The sequence below is a fragment of the Petaurus breviceps genome, unplaced genomic scaffold, assembly GCF_028583685.1.
Source record: "Petaurus breviceps papuanus isolate PSGF00001 unplaced genomic scaffold, PetGlider_PUasm1.0 189, whole genome shotgun sequence".
Lineage (NCBI taxonomy): Eukaryota > Metazoa > Chordata > Mammalia > Diprotodontia > Petauridae > Petaurus > Petaurus breviceps.
The window spans coordinates 528,112-548,854 of NW_027185809.1; the positions used below are offsets into that span (position 1 = coordinate 528,112).

General features: G+C 35.5%; 1 protein-coding gene across 3 annotated transcripts in view; it reads left to right on the forward strand.

The window, feature by feature from the left end:
* The window catches only part of CUNH14orf28 (chromosome unknown C14orf28 homolog), a 13,762-nt gene extending 1,025 nt beyond the window's left edge, over positions 1-12,737 (forward strand). For 2 of the 3 annotated variants that reach the window (XM_069091762.1, XM_069091763.1), the window contains exons 2-6: positions 6,389-6,913; positions 8,198-8,287; positions 9,613-9,747; positions 9,830-9,907; positions 10,429-12,737. In XM_069091762.1, the coding sequence (XP_068947863.1) occupies positions 6,390-6,913; positions 8,198-8,287; positions 9,613-9,747; positions 9,830-9,907; positions 10,429-10,612 (1,011 nt within the window). In that variant the 5' untranslated portion in view covers position 6,389 and the 3' untranslated portion in view covers positions 10,613-12,737. The remainder of the gene's footprint in view (positions 1-6,388; positions 6,914-8,197; positions 8,288-9,612; positions 9,748-9,829; positions 9,908-10,428) is intronic. The other variant, XM_069091764.1, reaches the window with a different exon arrangement.
* Positions 12,738-20,743: the final 8,006 nt, after the last annotated feature.

Genomic DNA, 20,743 nt, shown 5'->3' on the forward strand with positions numbered 1-20,743 from the left:
CCCCCCCTTCCTCCTCCCTCCCTCCTTTCTCCCTTCCCTCCCTCCTTCCTCCCTTCCTCCCTCCCTCCTTCCTCTCTTCCTCCCTCCTTCCTCCCTCCCTTCTCTCCCTCCCTCCCTCCCTTCAAAGTTTTCCCTCCTCAGATACCAACAAGGAGGGTTTTCTTTCCTTCATATGCAAAGATGACGTTTACCAGGACGCAGCTATCGCTCTGTCGTTCCGGGGTTTTATTTATGGGGCTGGGGTTAGATGAGGCCGCTCCGAAGGGGAAAACACGCCAGTCAGGGATTACTTAGTAAACTTGCTTGCAGTAGGGTTAGGGAACCTTGAGCTAGTTACTTTAACTACACATTCTGAGTCCTTTAAAATGTAACACAAACTATAAGGTGTAAATAGTTACTCTGTATCTTAGGCTAAATGGACACTTGGTTTCTAAAAGGTTGTTGCTAAGTAATAGTTTGGGTCATAGCCGGCTCTAGGCTTGCCACACCCACCATTAAGGATACATTAAATGATCGGATGCTGTCTGACCGATACTAAGTTGGCTGATTGAACTTGCTGTTTAAGTGCATAGTCTTGATCATTTAAAAGACCCGAAGCGTCATGCTCCAAGCTGAATACTGCTGCTGAATTGTCATGCTTGGTCAAAGCTGTCTAATAGTGTTAGACTTATTCATTTTACTAAAACACAAAAAAGACAAATGTCTGCAGAGCACATATTATTTTATTTAATTAGAGGCTCTAACAGTAGCGGGGGTTTACATTTTGTGAAAACTTAAATAAACGTGATTGCTTATTTTAAACATTTGTCATATGCTTTATCATATACATTTATAAGTACATTTGGAGGAATTAAGATGATAATCTCAAATTATTTCAGCCAGATGGAAGGAGCAATCGAATTTAAGTCGGAAAAGATTTTAGTTGCTAACTAGTCCTGTCCATGCCTGAAAAAAAGAATCTTCTTTACAATACGCTGACAAGTGGCTTTCTTGCCTAAAGACCTTCCAGGAAAAGGAATACATTACAGCGCCACTGCAGCCCATTCCCCTTGGAGATATGTATCGGGAAATTTTGCCTGTCATCAAGCCAATATTGTCTCTTTGCATCATTCCCCTATTGCCCTTAGCTCTGTTTCTGTACTGCAGGAGATCAAATGTTATACCTCCTCCACTTGACGACCCTTAAAATCGTCCCTCCAGACTTGGGATATGCTGGAAGCAGCTCTCCCCTGTAGCGTCCATTGTTAAATTTTAGGTGTGAGCATTTACATCCTAGAAATGGGGAGACTACAGATAACTTGTTCTTACTATTCTGTTGATTGTCTAGACCTAAAAGTGTGACATAGAAACTGTTAAAAATGCAGATTAAGTTTAAGCATTCAGAGAGCTGATTGTGAAGCTCGTGTTCCTTCAAGTAATCCTCCTGCCATCAACTCAAAGCCCTTCACCTTACTGTTTCTCCTTCACCCCTCTTTCCCTAGTCTTTTCAATGTTTAGTGTCCTTCCTAAACTGTGATTCCCAGACCTAAGTAAGCATAGTGGACAGAGAACTAATCTCCGAACCAGGAAGGACCTGGGTTCAAGTCTACCTCAAATGGAATTCCTGGGGACTATGAAACCATAGATTAACATTATGTTGTGTCTTTATTTATTTTGTTAAATATTTCCCAATTACATTTTAATTTGGCTCCCATGCACTGGGGTTGGGGAGTTTTGCCTCCTTGAGTTTGACACCTCTGATGATATTCTGATCTAGCAGTTTAGTAATCCTGGTGAAAAAGGAGAAAAGGTTAGTACAGCTTGGGTAGGGAACAGGGGACCAGATCTATTATTTTATTGTTTAGTGAGGAACTTTACTACAGGGCAGGTCAGCACCCTTCTCTTCCATGTACCAGATGAGAGTTGCCCTGAGCACAAAAACATTAATATTTACTCAGGTTCACAGAGTATCAGAGTTGGGGACTTGAATCTAGGTCCTTCCTGGCTCTGAGACTAGCCTTCTCTCCACCAAGCCATGGCATTACCATGGACTGTAGTCTGTTATTACCTCTAAAAAGTATATTTTATTGATTTGTTTTGTCACAGTCAAAAAAAATCAGCTCTCCTCTCCTTCATATTGGGCCCTGCCTTGTAACAGAAAAACAATTGAGCAAAAATACTCAATAGAGTGACTTACCACATTCGACAAGGCATACATATGCTGTTTTAGTAGATTACTCTTCTCTGGTATTATAATTGGTCTTTTATTTGCCCAAAAGTTGGGCTCCCTTTTAGTAGTACTTTTACTGACATTTTTATAGTCACTGTATAATTCTTTTGGATCTTCTTATTTTGTTCAGCATCTTTCCAGCTTTCTCTGAATTCCTGATTTGTCATTTCTTACTGCACAATAATATTCTGATATTTGTGTACTATAGTTTTGTTTTTAGGTGTTCTTTTCTCTGAGCACTCTCATTCATTCAATTTCCTTGGTATCACAAAAAAAATGCTTCTGTGAATAATTTGGTTTCTACTAGACCTTTGTTTTTGTCTTTCACTTCCTCTGGTTATATGCTCAATAATAGGGTCACCCGTTCAAAGGGTATGGATAATTTAATCACTTTTTTGCATAATTCCAAATTGATATGCTGAAAGGTTGGACTAATTCACTATTCTACCTGCTGTGTTAAATTTGGCTGTCTTACCTGCCAAGATAGATCATTTTGGTTTGTCAGTGTGACTGATTTTACACAGCATTACTTGAAACCTCAGAATTGTTTTAATCTGAATTTCATTTTCAAACATTTTGGAAATTATTTTTCTTTAGCCTTTGAATACTTATCTATTGGGGAATGGCTCTTGGTGTTAAATATTCATGTCTGGAGGCCTCTGGGCTAATCACTTTTTCCCAGTTTCTAATAATATATTATTTTTTTAATTTACATGTAAAAACAATTTTTAACATTTGTATTTTAAAATTTTGAGATTCTCTCCCTCTACTGTCTCCTCCCTGAGATGGCAAGCAATTTGATATAGGTTATACATGTGCAGTCATGCAAAAGATATTTCTATGTTAGTCATGTTGTGAAAGGAGACAGACAAAAATAAAGTTTAAAATATTATGCTTTAATCTTCATTCAGATTCCATCAGTTATTTCTCTAGATATAGAAAGTATTTTTCATCATAAGCCCTTTGGGATTGTCTTGGATTTTTGTATTGCTGAGAATAGCTAAATCCTTCACAGTTGATCGTTGCATTTCTGTTATTGTCTACAATGTTCTCCTGGTTCTACTCACTTCACTTATCGTTTCTTAAAAGGACAAAACACATATAACTAATAGGGAATGGACTTAGAGAGGTAGTGAGGGAGTATTCCTTATTGACCTTGATAAGTGCAAGTCGCCTAACCCACACGTGTCCATTATATTGTTGTTTAGCCATGCCTAACTTCATGACCCCATTTGGGGTTTTCTTCACAAAGATACTGGAGTGATTCGCCATTTCCTTCTCCGGATCATTTTTACAGATGAAGAAACTGAAGCAAACTGGGTTAAGTGACTCACCCAGGGTCAGACAGTTTAGTGTATCTCTCCAAATATTAATGTCTCCATTATAAATCTTTAAGAGGTTTTTATCAGTGGTATTTGATGTCTATATTTTCTCTATCTTACAGCTCTCTGATTTTATTTGTGCAAAGTTTTTTTTTTAATATATATAGTCACAATTGTCAGCTTTGTTTGGTTAAGAATTCTCTCCTTAGCCAAAATTGTGAAAAGTACTCCTAATCTCTCCTAAAGTGCAGTTTACATGTGCATTTGGAGCATTTTGTTGTATTTGGTGTAAAATGTTGGTCTGACACTCATTTCTTTCAAATTGCTTTATAGCTTTCCCAGCAGTTCTTAAGGCATGATCTGTTCTTGATGAAGCCGTACTGGCCAATTGTGAACACCATTCTCTTTTCTGGGTGTGCACTAATCACCACATATTTTAGATTTTTGCCAGGAACTAAAGTCAAGCTCACTAACCTCTAGTTTGCAGACCTCTGTCACTGTCCTTTTTTGAAGATGAGAGACACTCTTTTTTTTTTCTGTTTATTATTCTGTTATTGATGAGAGACATTCTGCAGTTTTTCAGCTCTTCAGCAGTATACCTCTGGCAAATAGCTTTAGGGCACCCTAGGATATAATTCATTTGGGCTGGTTAATTTGGACTTATCAAGGTCCTCTTTCAAGTTCATTCTCTGTTAACTATATTTGTTTTATCCTGTAAGAAAAAACTAGCTATTTGGGCCAGAAGCCTCTAACAGAATACAATATAGCATTCCTTTGTGTCAAGCCTGTAATTTGTTTCTGGAGCTTATCAAATATTTCCTCTTTTTGTTCAGGCTATTGACTACTCAATGGTCAATAAATATTTCTTAAGCATTTTTTATGTGCCAACGATACAAATTCAAAAAAGAAAGACTTTTTAAAAAATAAGATTTCCCTCAGTTCCTGTTGGCAAAAGGATTTTTTGTTGTTGTTCGGTCAAGTAGTTCATGACCCCCCTTTAGAGTTCTCTTGGCAAAGATACTGGAGTGGTTTGCCATTTCCTTTTCCAGCTTATTTTACAGATGAGGAAATTGAGGCAAACAGAATTAAGTGATTGACCAGGGTCATACAGCTGGTGACAGATTTGAACTCAGGAAGACGAGTCTTCCTAGTTGCAGGCCCAGCACTCTCTACTGTACTACCTAGTTGCTCCACAGGATGTTGAGGTTATCTCAATAATGAGTTTCTTGGGGCATGGTAGAGAAATCTCAGAGTAGTGAGGAGATGTCCAAACTGAACTCTCTCCTTAAATGGAGGCTTGGAGCTCATGGCTCTAATCCCAGAGGCGAAGAGGAGTAATGGTGGGAGAGATGGCTAGTCCATTGATGTGTGACCAGATGCTCTCCTCCATTCTTACTTGCTCTGGTTCTTGGATTTTCTCATACAAATATATCTTTTTAAATATATAAAACAGGAGTGATGAGAAAAATGTTTTTGAAGAAATCTTGGTAAGAGAGCAAAGTAAGGAAAGTCATCCTGAGGGTACCTGAGGATGGAAACTAAGGGTAGATGAAAGAAAGAAAAAAGATCTATAAAGATTTTTCTGCATGCTCTACCACCAATTACAGAAGATTCATCATATTTGAATTCTGACATCACAGCCCTTGCTATGTTAAGGCTGACACCTACTAAGCTCTGTATTTCAATAAAACAGTTCAAATGCATGAAGTGCTTTAATTTAAACTTAAATGCATATGAATCATCTTATTGAAATTAAGATAGGAAGAGCAGCTCTGCTAGACCATAAGGGCTCAGTTGTAATGCAGACATTTTTAAGGCCATTGAAGGATTATCTGTGAGGTGCAGATGAATAGCCTAGAGTTACTTCATTATTAGATATATCTTCTATAGATTTTGCATATGGGTGAGGAAAAAAAGCAGGAAAGCCTTTGGCAATTTTTGAGGCACTTTCAGTGATCCTACCTGCTCCCTAAAAAAATCCAACCCTCTTTTGAGTTCTGTTAACACTTTATTGGTATGTTTTTTAATTGCCTTTATTTCTGACTATATCCCTTATCTTTTCCCTACCAAGTGAGCTGTCCTTTGTAACCAAGAATTTAAAAGGGGGGAAAAGCAGTGCTACAAAACTACCCAATACATCAGCTGAGTGCTCTGCACTGATGATTGTGAAGAAGGGATATTTATTTTGTTATCTCTTCAGGGTCAGACTCAGTCACTATAATGAAAGAGCATTCAGTTTGGTTTTGTTTTTCATTTATATTGTTGTAGTTATTGTGATGGGGCACCTGGGGTCTAGGTCAATTTGTGGAACCAATGTGTAAAACCAGTCTCTGCAGTTGTAACTGCAATTTGTATTGTAAAATTGTAATCTGTGAAATCCCAGCTAGTAAGTGTTAAGTGTCTGAGGCCGGATTTGAACTCAGGTCCTCCTGACTCCAGGGCTGGTGCTCTATTCATTGTGCCACCTAGCCATCCCCCTCACATTGTTTTTTTTTTAATTACAAAAGAATCCCATTATAACAAGATACATCATTACATGTTTTTAACATAATACAGGTAAAATAGTCTTCAAAGCACTACCTGCATTACTATAGGAAGTGCTGTTGTAGATATTTTTGTAGATTTGGTAGGGTCTATAAGGCGGATTTCAGTATATCAATTCCTTAAGTAAACATGGCCAAACAGATTAACTTAGTTGATAAAGCAGGAACAAGTCATTTGGCTTGCTTTATATTTTTAAAAGCTAGTAGAAAAACTTTTAGTTCATTCTAAATCTAGCCAACATTTTTACAGAGTTTTAGAATCATAAGAGTTCTAAAGCTCAAGTTTATTATTCTGTTATACTTTTAAATTTTAGGATGAAGACATTGTTTGAAGAGATCAAGGCATCAATTAAAAATAACTATAACCAAGACCGTTCGTTTTGGAGGCCTGTCCTTCCATGGGGAGGGGTTTTTACCATCAAAGCTGGCCGCAAAGCAGTGTCCTGTACACCACTCTATGTTGAAATAAACCTGAAAAATACCTGCACTATAGATGGATTCTTGATGTTACTATATGTCATTCTTCATGAAAATGAAAATTTCCCCAGGGAACTCTCTCTTCACTTAGGCAGAGAGTTTGTAGACTGTTTCCTTTACTTAATGGACTCATACAGTTTTACAACTGTGAAGCTACTCTGGATTTGGGACAAGATGGAAAAACAGCAGTACAAATCTGAAGTTCACAAAGCTTCATTAATAATTGATTTGTTTGGAAATGAACATGATAATTTTACAAAGAATCTGGAAAACCTCATGTCAACCATTCAAGAGAGTTATTGTTCAAACTGGAGATGTCCAACCCGAGTGCAGGAAGATCAGCAGCGAACAATTAACATAAAGTAAGTAATTGAAAATTGGAGGAGGTGCTGGGATCGGGTTGAATATATAGGAGAAAAGGCAGAACTACAGTATGGAATGAAAGAGAGAAGACAAGCTGTAAAAGGAAGAGGGCTGTCTCTGGACCAGGAAAAGAAAACCATGGCATAAGAAAGGGAACAAAGATTCACAAAGCCACCCTAGTATACATATGTACTAGTCCTTAATGTTTCTTGACTGATGCCAGACAAGGAACTTGTATCCCATTCCTGAAAAACAATACTTTCATTTGGAAAAATAAATCATATTCCATCATTTTTAGAAGTTTCATTATAGATGCATTTCCCCTCTCTTGGGCAGTTCTGTTTGATTTCTTAATTCATTGGGAATAAAATATTTTTCTTTATTCATCTGCATACATTGTTTTGGTTTACATTCAAAGAAGGCCAACTAATTTTAAACTTGAGATGACATTCTTTGTCCAAAAAGTTAAATGTACCCTTTCACTAGGATGTTTTTCACTGAACTGTTAAATGTTTTCTTCTTTTGTAAACAAGCCTTTTATACAGTTTATTGTTGCGTATTAGATTTTGTATTTTTAAACTGAGAAAATATTCATAATTGTACATCAGTGGCTACAATTACTGTGTAAGACATCTGACTTAAAACAGAAATATGTAACAGAAAATGCCAATATTTTCTATTTGCATGGTACTTTTAATTTTCAAAGCACACCATTATCTGTCTCATTTTGTCTGCATAATTCTTCTAAATGGATTGATGTGCTAATATATTTATGGCCTTTTTTTTTTGCCTTTTGAAGGGCAGTTGGGGTTAAGTAACTTGCCCAAGGTTACACAGCTAGTTTTTTGTGTGTGTGGGTGTTAAGTGTCTGAGGCCAGAACTGAACTCGCGTCCTCCTGACTCCAGGGCCAGTGCTTTACTCACTGCGCCACCTAGCTGCCCTATGGTCCATTTTTTACAGATAAAGAAAAATTCAGGTACAGACAAGTTAAGTGACTTACCTATAATACCATGGCTATAGCGGAAGAAACAGTCTCCTGAATCCATTGTGAGTATTAGACTAGACCAAATTGCTTCTTGAAATCCTTTTAAAAATTCATTTTAAAGTTCCTTTAGCAACAACATTTTAGAATCAAGAATACTGTTTTGAAGTAATAAGTGTTTCTAGAAAAGTTAGAGACATGTTGAACTCATTGTCATATTAGAGTATGATCTTAAAATGCAATTAGAACTGCTCATACTTCGAAACACAAAATTATACACATATTTCATAATTTTTTCAGTCCTCCCCAAGAAATACCACACGGAAACTTGATTAGATTGGCTGTGGATGAATTATTTTGTTCCAAGATAGAATTGTGTGAAGAGCAAGGGTGAGTAGAGAAACATGTTAACCCATGGATTTTATCATTTATGTTCTATTAAGTTACACAGTTGCTGTGTTATAGTATTATTAGATGCCAGTCTGTAGTGTAATTATAGCTAATTAATATGACCATAATGCCATTTTTCTACATTAATGAGTAGGTACCTTGGTTAAGCAAAATGCCACCACCAGTGAGGACCCCCAATTAACTGGATGTTTTTTTGCGCTCCAGATTTAGGAAAAAAGAGGTAAATGACAAAAAAAAGAAAAGATTTAGTTTAAAAAAACCCAAAAACTTCTTGACTATATCCTGGAACCAGTACACTCATTAGTTTAGACCCTTACATTTCAGAATGGTAAGAAAGTGCAAGGTCTTTAATCATCAAAGAAGGGTTAAATTATATTTGGTGTACTTTCTTTACTATGTCAAGAAAATGTTTTTATTTCTGAAAATTTTAAATAAATTTTGAAGCAGAAAAAGTTTTCTGGTTCGTTTAGGTTAATCATAAAATAAGATAAGTAGTGTGTCATGTCGAAAACATTCTAGGTAATTGATATTTTACTTGTGTGGTTGCTTTGTAGTTTTCTAATTCATATGTAGTAAAAACTTTATAAAGCCAGCTATAGCTGGGCCAAAACAGCTTTTCATATATTAATAGATACAGTATTTGTAAAATGAAGCAAATAATGAGAGAATTTATCCAGACTACAAGAAATTTTTGAAATGTCATGTTACTTACCTCTTTGCACACTTAAAACAGTCCAATAAGAAAAAAATGTATTTCCAAATTCTAAAACTTTAATAATTTCTTTGAGAGCAGGATTGTTTCATTTTTGGCTTTGTATCTTGAGCACAGTACCTGGGACATGCTATATACTTCATAAATGCTCATTGATTGATGCTAAATTAATAAATTTTATAAAATAGTGGTTTCAGTGGTGTCATCTTTAATAAATGCCATTTATTTGGTGCTTTAAAATTTTGAAAGTATCATACATATTGTATATTATTTGACCTTCATAACAGATAAATACAAGTCTTATCACTCTTTTACAGATGAGAAACTGAGACTCAAAAGGTTTAAGTGACTTGCGCATAGTTACAGTGGTACTAAGTGCTGTCTTCTTATTAGTTACTCTAGGGACTTCAGCATTCAGCATATGAATAGAAACTGTTGGGGGAAAATAGAATATGGCAGACATGAGTAAAAAGATCTACTCCAGTACATAAAATTAGGCTTCTGGAAAATTAAAGCTACAACAAAGCAATTCCAGAAGTGTTGAAAAGATAGTGTGCTGAGTGAAATAATAATTCCTACATTTTCATTTTAGTTGTGGTGGGCTGAGAGAATTTTCCCAGCGAGTTTTCTGCCATGGAGCACCACCTTTTGTTGTCTTAAATATGCAGCACTGGAAATCTGAAGATCTGGCATATGTACCATATTGCTTGGATTTATCTGATCACAAGTAGGTACTATTTTTGTTTTATAAAACAATTGAAAATGGAATTTCAGTTCAATTTTACCTATTTATTCATGATTTTGAATAGGCCTAAAGAAGGGATTGTGGTTGAAGAATCATTGCTGAATTTCCTTTTTATTCAGAATGAGTTTTTAGATTACTACAAGTAAGTGTAGCTTTATTATTTCTTTTCAGTTCAGTGATATTGTGGGTGCTTAGTTAACAGAGAAAACTTATGCATACAAATTGAGAGATTCATAATCCTTTTACTACTTTAGTTTAGAAAGTTTTGTATCATTCATTATGATTTGTTAAAATCTTTTATTGTGGTTAACCCCTCACCGGGCAGATCACAAATCAAATCTTGTTTTTCTGTGTGTGATTCTTGTCCATGTCTTTCTGTATACCTTCCTTATAGAACATACCCAATAAGCTGGATACTTTTGTTTGATTCTAATGTTTTACTTGATTATAATATTTCTTTCTACCTTTGTTAAGATATTTAGAAATTTTAAGTTTTTGGCCACATCACCACATACACGTCATAAATTAGTCAGATGAATATCCTTTTCGGGGAATCAGACAATCAAAACATAGCTTCTTAATCACTAGGATAGGAATTTAATCTTTCTGATTAAAAAGGCTAATCTTAACCACATGTACATTATAATTTATATTAATTTTCAGGTATTTGTTGGAAGGTGCCACATTATTTAACAAAGAGGAACATCATTATTCTGCAGCTTTCCAGATTGACGGATATTGGATGCACTATGACGGCCTCAGAAATGTGAATTTAATTTTGTTAAATAAACCGCCAGAGTTTCTCCTCTTGTCATCATTGGTTTATATTAGAGCTACAGAAAAATAAATATAGACTGATGCTAAAATAAATTGTGTTCCCTCCTGCCCCTCCCCTCCAAACTAAGGGCTCTTATTTTCTGTTTACTTGGTATCCAAGAAAATTGTTGAACTATAGTAGTTTCAGAGTTGTATTATCCAATGCTAAGCCCCAGGTAAATGTTTTATACAGAGAAAAAACTATGCAAAATGTTTGTAATTCTATTTATATTTCCTGATTTATTTTTATACAAGCATATTTTATGTTGAAATAAAAATATCTTGTAGACTTTGAATTTTGTATTCATATGTACATCAAATCTGTTGAAATTAATGTACCTTTCTTTATCCAAAAAAAAAATTGCATTTGTGATAAGATGCTTTTTTTCTTAGGGATTCATACAAAAATACTTCAATCCTGAATTTACATTGAGAAAATCCAGGTTAAAACTTAAAGTTCAGAAGACTTTGATAGTATAAAATTGACCCAAAATTGGAAAAAAAAGGTGTCTTTGGTTTTCTGCTTCACCACAACCCAGAGTGCATTATGGAATCAACAGGTTTCATTTGGATATTTAACTTGTCAATGTCTTAAGTAGTTTTGTCTATTTTTTCCTGACCTAGAAATATCAATTTTTAAACATTTAATAAATATATGTGTGTATACATATCTGTGACTCTTATCTATGGGCTTTGAATTTTTCTTCTTAAATATTGCTGAGGGAATTTTGAACCAGCTGCTCAAGTATTAAAGCCCTTGATAACTAATTTTAAGTATTAATTCCCAGGTGAGTGTTATTAATAATTATGTAATCATCCTAAAAATGTCTTGTTTCAAAATTAAATATATGTAGAAACTATTTTACAGGAGTGACAAATGTGCAGCTCTATTAGATATTAAAGTAGACAAATTTATTTCTCATGCTAGTGTGAATGTAAGCAATATGCTTTATTTTTTCAAATGACTAAAAGGAAAACTTGTCATTAGAAATTTTGTTTTTGTCCTAAATCTGAATATTATTTATCAGAGACAAAAAATATATATATACATATACATATGTGTATATATACATATACATATGTATATATACATACACACACACATATATATTTTCTGGATGTTTTAAGTGTCCTTGCTTGGTGAACTAATAGTTTAACCATTTGGATTTTGAATATATCAGTGCACAAGTTTACATTTATCAGAATATTGTGCTCATTAAAGCCCTTAAGAGCCTTTCCATCTCTTATCTATTCAGTTGAGGAGAGGAAGAAAAATAAAACTCTTGAGGAAAGTACCATCTTGGAAATAAATATTTTATTGTCTATACTTAAAGTATTCTACCTTAGTGATTTTATAGAAACCATAGAGGCTAAAATTGGCTTAATTTTCAGATGGGCAAATTATTTTTGAGAATTAAATTCACCTCACGTGCTATACAGTTAACTTCCATAGAATAACATTTTTTTATTAAATCTCAAATTGCCATTGTGGTCAGATTGGTACTTCAGAATGCAGCTGTGAGGGCAGCTAGGTGGTCAAGTGAATAGAGCACTGGCCCTGGAGTCAGGAGGACCTGAGTACAAATTCGGCCTCAGACACTTAACACAAAAACTAGCTATGTGACCTTGGGCAAGTCACTTAATCCCAATTGCCCTCAAAAAAAAAATGCAGCTGAGTCAAAGGAATCTCAATATGAAAATACTTAGACAAAAGATAAATCTGAGGGTGAGCAATCACTTTTGCAAAAAAAAAAATTGTCTTTTGTTTAGTGTTTCCCTATTGTATTTTTAAAGGGATTTGGTTTACAATAGAACTTTATTGAACAAACCAAGGTGCACTGGGTAATGCTCTGGGTTAAAAAGACTAAAAGTAATAATTTACATTTATGTAGTGCTATAATGACAGGGTAAAGAAGTTACACTCCCTAAAAGATACAAGGATACAGATAATACAGAAATTGAGTCTTTACTAAAATTATGCTTAAAAGGCAAATTTTACTCAATACTTTGCACCTTATTTAAAATAAGTACTTGATGCTAGTTGTTACGAAATGGTGACTTACCTACCTCACAGGGTTGTTGTGAGGATGAAGATAATATTTGTAAAGCTCTTGACCACCCTGAAAGGTGCTAATAAAAAAAGTTGATTTTTTTTTCTCTTTCTTGTATGAGTATGTCTCCCAGTTTATTTCTTACATCTTTATAATCTCTTATTTAAATGATAGCTGTATATCAGGCTTAATTTAACATGATATAATAATGCAACTGAAATTATAGAAGTGCTTCCAAATACCTTACAAAGGGATGAAAATTATGAAATACTTAAATTGTACAGTCAATAAGCAAACAAGCATTTACTAAGTATCTACTATTCCCTGGGTTACAAAACAAAAAAGTGGTTCTTACCCTCCAGCACAGAAGAGGAGATAACATCTCCCCCCTTAAATTTTTTAATATTTTTTTCCAATTACATGTAAGAAAATTGTTCTTTAACATTTGTTTTTTAAAAAATTGTAAGTTACGAATTCTTTACCTCCACTCACCCCTTTTTGAGGAGGCAGTTTTATGTAGTCATATAAAAACATTCCCATGTTAGACATGTTGTGAAAGAAAAAGAACCAAATGAAAAAGTTTTTTTAAAAGCATACTTCAATTATCATTCAGATTCCATCAGTTCTTTCTCTAGAGTTAGCATTTTTCATCATAAGTCATTTGGAATTATCTTGGATCATTGTATTGCTAAGAATAGCTAAGTCATTCACAGTTGATCATCGTATAGTCTTGGTGTTATTGTACACAATGTTTTTCTGGTCTGACTCACTTCACTTTGCATTCAGTTCATATAAGTTGATTTTTCTGAAACCTCCTGCTTGTCATTTCTTACAACACAATAATATTCCATCAAAATCATATAGCACAATTTGTTTAGCTGTTCCCCAGTTAATGGGCCCCTTAATTTCCAATTCTTGCTGCCACAAAAAGAGCTGCTATCAATATTTTGTATATATAAGTCCTTTCCCTTTGATTTCTGGGGTACAAGTTTAGTAGTGGCATTACTGGGTCAAAGGGTTTTATTGCCCTTTTGGGCATAGTAACAAATTGCTCTCTAGAATGGTTGGATCAGTCCACAACTCCACCAACGGTGCATTAGTGTCTGAATTTTCCCACGTTCTCTCCAGTGTTTGTCATTTTCCTTTTCTCTCATAATCAGCCAATCAAATGTGAGATGGTTATCTCACAGTTGTCTAAATTTGCATTTCTCTAATCAATAGAGAATCTAGAGCATTTTTCCATGACTATAGATAGCTTTGCTTTCTTTCTAAAACTGCCTGTTTATATCTTCTGATCATTTATCAGTCGGGGAAGGATTCAAAATTTTAGAAATTTGACCCAGTTCTCTATATATTTAAGCAGTGAGAGAAATTTGTAAAAAATGTTCCCCCAGGGGGGCGGAGCCAAGATGGCAGAGTAGAAGCACGACCTTCCCCAATCCATGTAAAAAGGGGACTCTAAACAAACTTTGGAGCTGCAGAACCCACAAAATGACACAGAGAAGCTAACCGCCCACTGAGGGCAGCCCAGCAGGCCAGCAGGAATCCAGCGCAGCAGCGCTCTGGGAGCTGAGCCCAGCCCCACACCGAGAGGGACTCCAGATCAGCAGCAGCTATGGCCGTTTCCAGATTTATCAACACATAGATGCGAAGGACAAAGTGAGAGGCCAGTGCAGTCTGGACTTTGGGACCAGTAAGTGGGAGTGCGTGGCTTTTACCCCCAGGGCGAGAAGTCGCTGAGACACCAGCACAGCCAGCCGGTGCCACATGGCAGCTTCAGCTCCTGGCCTGCAGAGTATAGGGGGACCAAGCACCAGTCTGAGGGGTAATCACTCTTGCTTTAACCTGCTTGGATCTGGATTGCAGTCTAGGGTGGAGGTCCTGGGGTGTGTGTCCAGCTTGCCAGAGTGTGGAGACCTCAGAGAGGGCACCCATCTAATACCTCCAGCTGCTGAGAAAACCCCAGTGTTTGGGATGAAAGCTCCCCTGTCTGGTGGCAGAGTCCTACTGTGGCAAAAAGCCCCAAAGTCAAATAATTGAGTGGCAAAATGAGCAGGCAAAGGAAACAAAACAGACAGAAGATTCCAACATTACACTCCTATTTTGGGGACAAAAAGGAGCAAAGCATGGAACAGGAGGAAGACAGTGAAGTCAGAACTCCTGCGAAAAGCTTCAAAGGAAAATACGAGCTGGTTACAGGACATTAGAGGACCTTAAGAAGCAGATAAGAGAAATGGAGGAAAAACTGGGAAGAGAAATGAGAACAATGGAAGAAAAATGTTTCCCCAATTTCTTGCTTTCCTTCTAATCTTGGCCAAACTGGTTTTGTTTGTGCAAAAAATTTTTAATGTAATGAAATTAATCTGTTTTGCATCTTATAATCTTTTTTATCTCTTGTCATAAATTCTTCCCCTCTCCATAGATCTGACAGGTCAACTGTTCATTTAATTTGCTTCTGATATCATCCTTTATGTCTAAATCATCTACTCATTTTGATTTTATCTTAATATTTCTTGTTAGTCTTTACCTAGTTTCTGCCAAACTGCTTTCCAGTTTTCCTAGCAATTTTTGTCAGATAGTGAGTTCTTGTCTCAAAAGTTTAGATCTTTGCATTTATCAAACACTAGGTTACTATGGTCATTTATTACTGTCCACTGTGTACCTTATCTATTCCACTGGTGCACTACTGTATTTTGTTAGCCAGTACAAGATTGTTCTGATGATTACTGCTTTGTAATACAGTTTGACATCTGATACTGCTAGGATGCCTTCCATCACATTAATTCCCTTGAAATTCTTGACCTTTTGTTCTCAATTAATTTTGTTATTTTTTCTAGCTCTATAATCGTTTGGTAGTTTGGTATGATGCTGAATAAATTAATTTAGGTAGAGCTTTTGTTTTTATTATATTGGCTCAGCCTATTCATGAACAATTGATAGTTTTCCAGTTGTTTAGAGTGACTTCATTTGTGTGAAAATTATTTTCTAATTGTGTTCATATAGTTCCTGAGTTTGTCTTGGTAGGTAGATTCTCAAATCAGTATTTTATATTGTCTACAGTTATTTTAAATGGAATTTTTCTATTTCTTCCTGCAAGACTTTGTTGGTAATATAGAGAAATGCTAATGATTTATGTGGGTTTATTTTATAGGCTGAAACTTCTCTAAAGTTGTTAATTAACTAGTTTTTTGATTGATTCTCTATCCTCTAAATATACCATGATAGCATCTGCCAAGAGTGATAGTTTTGTATCTTCATTGCCTATTCTAATTCTTTTAACTTATTTTTCTTCTCTTATTTTTATAGCTAGCATTTCTAGTACAATTTTGAAGAATAACAGGGATAAAAGGCATCCCTGCTTCACCTTTGATCTTATTGGGAAGGTTTCTAGGTTTTCCACATTACAAATAATGCTTGCTGATGGTTTTAGATAGTTACCACTTATCATTTTAAGGAAAACTCCACTTATTCCTATGCTTTCCAGTATTTTTAATAGAAATGAGCATTGTACTTTGGCAAAAACTTTCTGCATCTACTGAATTTTTTTTTTATCTTTGTCATTAATATGGTCAATTATTCTGATAGTTTTCCTAACACCGAACCAGCCCTGAATTCCTATCTGGTCATAGTTTATTTTAGCGATATATTGCTATTATTTCCTTGCTAGTCTTTTATTTAAATTTTTTGCATCAATATTCATTATGGAAATTGGTCTGTAGTTCTGTATTTACACTTCTTGGCTTCGGTATCAGCACCATATTTGGGTCATAAAAGGAATTTGGGAGGATTCCTTCTTTGCTTATTTTTTCCAAATAGTTTATATAGTATTAGAATTAATTGCTCTTTAAAAGTTTGGTAGAATTTACTTGTAAATCCATCTGGGCTGAGAGATTTTTTTCTTGGGAACTCAGTGATGACTTGCTCAATTTCTTTTTCTAAAATAGTTATTTAGGTATTTCTTCTGTTAATCTGAACAGTTTGTATTTTCACAAATATTTGTCCATTTCACTTAGATTGTCAGATTTATTGGCATGTAATTAGGCAAAATAGTTCCTAATAATTGCTATAATTTCCTCTTCTTTGGTGGTAATTTAATACTGGTAATTTGGTTCTTGTCTTTAAAAAAAATCAAATTAACCAATGATTTATCTATTTTATTAGTTTTCCAGAAAACCTGCTCCTAGTTTTATTTATTATTAGTTCAATGGTTTTCTTACTTTCATCTTTATTAATCTCTCCTTTGAATTTTCAGGATTTCAAATTTGGTGTTTAATTGAGGATTTTTTTTTTTGGCCTTTTGGAGGGCAATTGAGGGTTAAGTAACTTAACCAAGGTTACACGGCTAGTTTTGTGTGTGTGTGTGTGTGTGTGTGTGTGTTAAGTGTCTTGAGACTGGAAACGAATTCGGGTCCTCCTGACTCCAGGGCCAGCGCTTTACTCACTGCACCACCTAGCCACCCCTTAATTGAGGATTTTTAATTTGTTCTTTTTCTCATTTTTAGTTTTATGCCCAATTCATCAATCTGTACTTTCTCTCTTTTTTTTTATTTTTGTCTTTTTGGAAAGGGGAAGGCAGGGCAATTGGGGTTAAGTGACTTGCTCAAGGTCACACAGCTAGTATGACAGTAACAGACAATAACAGTAGTTAATTGTCTGAAGCTAGATTTGAACTCAGGTACTTCTGACTCCAGGGCCAGTATTCTGTTCACTGCTCCACCTAACTGCCCCTCTTTCTTTTATTGATGTAAACATTTAGAGATATGACTTGTCCCCCAAGTGCTGCTGGCTGCATCCTCTAAATTTTGGTATGTCATTTCATTGCTGTTGTTAATGAAGTTGTTTCTATGATTTGTTATTTGCCCTGCTCATTCTTTAGGGTTAGATTTAGTTTCCAATTAGCTTTTAGTCTGTGCTTTCATAGCCCTTTATTAAATGTAATTTTTATTGCATTATGATCTGAAAGAGATGCATCTAATATTTCTGCATTTGTGAGTTTTTATGCCCTAATACATGTTTAGTATTTCCATAGGTGTTATGTATTGCTGAGGAAAAAAAATGTTTCTTTCTATTCCTATTCCATTTTCTCCAGAGGCCTATCATATCTAACTTTTCTAAAACTCTACTTCATCTTCTTAACTTCTTTTTTGTTTATATATATATATATATTTTGGGGGGTAAATTTGTCTAGTTCTGAGAGAGAAAAGTTGAGGTCCCCCACTAATATAGTTTTACTGTCTATTTCCTCCTATGACATTTAAAAAAAACTCTCTATTTTCCTCCTATAGCTCTTTCTTCCTTTAAGAATTTGGATGCTAAGTCATGGGGTATATATGTTTAGTATTGACATTACTTCATTGTCTGGTACCTATTAGCAAAATATTTTCCCTGCTTATCTCTTTTAATTAGATCTATTTTTGCTTTTGATTTGAGATCATGATTGCTACTCCTACGTTTTTTATGTCAGCTGAAGCATGATAGATTCTGCGCCAGCCTCTTATGTTTACTCTGTGTGTCTTTGTTTCAAGTGTGTTTCTTGTAAATAAGATACTGTTGGATTCTGTTTTTTTAATACTCTGCTGTCTGCTTCTGTTTATGAGCTAATTCATCCCTCTCATATTCAGTTATGATTATTACTAAACTGTATTTACCTCCATCCCAATTTCCCACATTTCTCCTTCTTTCTCTTTTTTTAGCCTGTCCCTTCTCTTTTTTTCTACCCTTTCTCAAAAGACTATTTTGCTTCTGATCATAGTTTCACCCAGTCTGCCCTTCCTTCTCTCACCTCCTCCTTTTCTCTTAGCCTTTTCCTACCTCTCTGTAGGATAAGATAGATTTCTACACCTGCGTATTCACTCTTTGAGCCAGTTCCAATGAGAATAAAGTTCAAGTGTTACTCACCACTCCTCTCATCTTCCCATCCACTGTAAAAGCTCTTCTTTTTGCATTTCTTTTGTGTGAAATAACTTACCTAATTCTAACTCTCCCCCCTTCTCTCAGGGCATCTCTTTCTCACCCCTTAGTTTTGTTTTTTTTAAATTGTCCCATCACAGTCAATTCACATCCATGCCCTCTGTCTATGTATGTATGTAGTCTCTTTTATCAGGAATGCTTGAAAAATCCTCTATTTTATTAAATATTATTTTTTCCTTGAAGGATTATACCAGTTATGTTGAGTAGATTATTCTTGGTAGTAATTCTAGCTCCTTTCCCTTCCAGAATATCACATTCCAAGCCCTCTGATCCATTAATATAATTTATTACAGAGCTTCCTAAAGTGGGAGATACTGCCCACTGGGGGGGGGGGGTTCTGGAATGATCCAGGGAGCAGTAGTAGCCTTGGGTGCAATTGTGGGGGTGTTAAATAAAATTAAAGGGGTAGTGGAAGCAAAAGAAGAGAAGAAAATTTTGAAAAACTTCATACATGTTTCACCTATTGTGTAACAGAGTTAAAGTCATAGTGATTACACTTTTTTTCCAAATAAACACAAAATGCAAGTTATAAGTGATCAGTGGTTAAGTTCATTGACAGATCTTAATAAGCAAGTATTGGCAGGCCAGCGTGTCACATACTGTCAGGAAGTCCAGCATGCATCAGCAGGAATATACCTATGTAATGACTTGTTTACAATGATATTATACGGTTACATTACACAATATTGGGTCATTAAAATTTCAATTCAGGAAACACCCCCACAAATTAACAATAAATTATCAAATTAAATCAAATTTAATTTTTTGAATGGATGCAAATTTTTTAAAAAGCTGTTAAAGGGTTAAAGATTTCTAGAGGGGGGGCGGCTAGGTGGTGCAGTGAGTAGAGCACTGGCCCTGGAGTCAGGAGGACCTGAGTTCATTTCCGGCCTCAGACACTTAACACCCACACAAAAAACTAGCCGTGTAACCTTGGGCAAGTTACTTAACCCTAATTGCCCTCCAAAAAAAGGCAAAAAAGCAAAACAAAAGATTTCTAGAGGGGAGCTGAGTAATTTTTTTTTTTAAAAGGGGGCAATAGGTCAAATAAGTTTGGGAACCTCTGATATAGAACGTGCTAAGTCTTGTGATCCTGACTGTGGCTCCATGATATTTGAACTTTCTGGTTGTTTGCTATATTTTGCCTTGACCTGGGCGCTCTGGAATTTGGTTATAATATTCCTGGGAGTTCTGGAATCTGTTTTGGGAGGTGATATGGGGATTCTTTCAATTTCTATTTTACCGTCTGGTTTTAGGATATCAGGGCAGTTTTCTTTGATAATTTCATGAAATATGATGTCTAGCCTATCTCTGTAATGGTAATGGTAATTTGATGATCATCCCTGCCCCTGGATAGGCTTAAGTGAATTTGAGAACCTTCCCTGATTTGAAAATATATTCTGCCCCCTAATAGGCTGAATGTGGTCACATGGAGCCTGTGATGGGAGGCTTGTTTTTTCAGGAATGCCCACCTTGTTACTTTGTGATCAGGGGGTGGGCCATAAGGGTTGTGACCCTGGAGAAGGCTAAATATACCCTGATGTGAGGTTTTGTTTTGGAGCTCACTCATGGATAGAGTTGTGTCATTTGACTAAATGAGGCTCTGGGTAGCCGTTCAACCCCCAGCTTTGAAAACCCAGATGTCAGTGCTTCTCTCTTTGGTAGCTAACTAGAAGCCCCGTCTGTTGGTTTGCTGAATTGTGTTTTCTCTGTCTGTATTTTTTGTCTACTTTAATTTCTGTCTGTATTTTCTCTGAACTTCAGGGTGCTGATGTTTTCTCCTGAACTAGGTAAATGATATATGTTTGATTAAAGTAAGATTGTTAACCTGTTTGAGTTGCTTTCCTTTAGAAAAGCAGATCAAAGAACTGGTGCTAGCAGCCATCCTGGGTATGCTAGGGTGCTTGCTGCTACACTCTCTCACTTTTTTTTATTATGGATTTTAGGTAGTCCAATACTTAAGTATTCTCTCCTTGATTATTTTCCAGGTTGTTTATCTGATGAGATATTTTGTTTTCTTTTTTAATTTGATTTTGTTTTATTGTTTTTTGATATTTTATGGAGTAATCATTAGCTTCTAGTTGCCCAATTCAATTTTTTTTTTTTAGGTTTTTAAAAAAGCATTTATTTTGGGGCGGCTA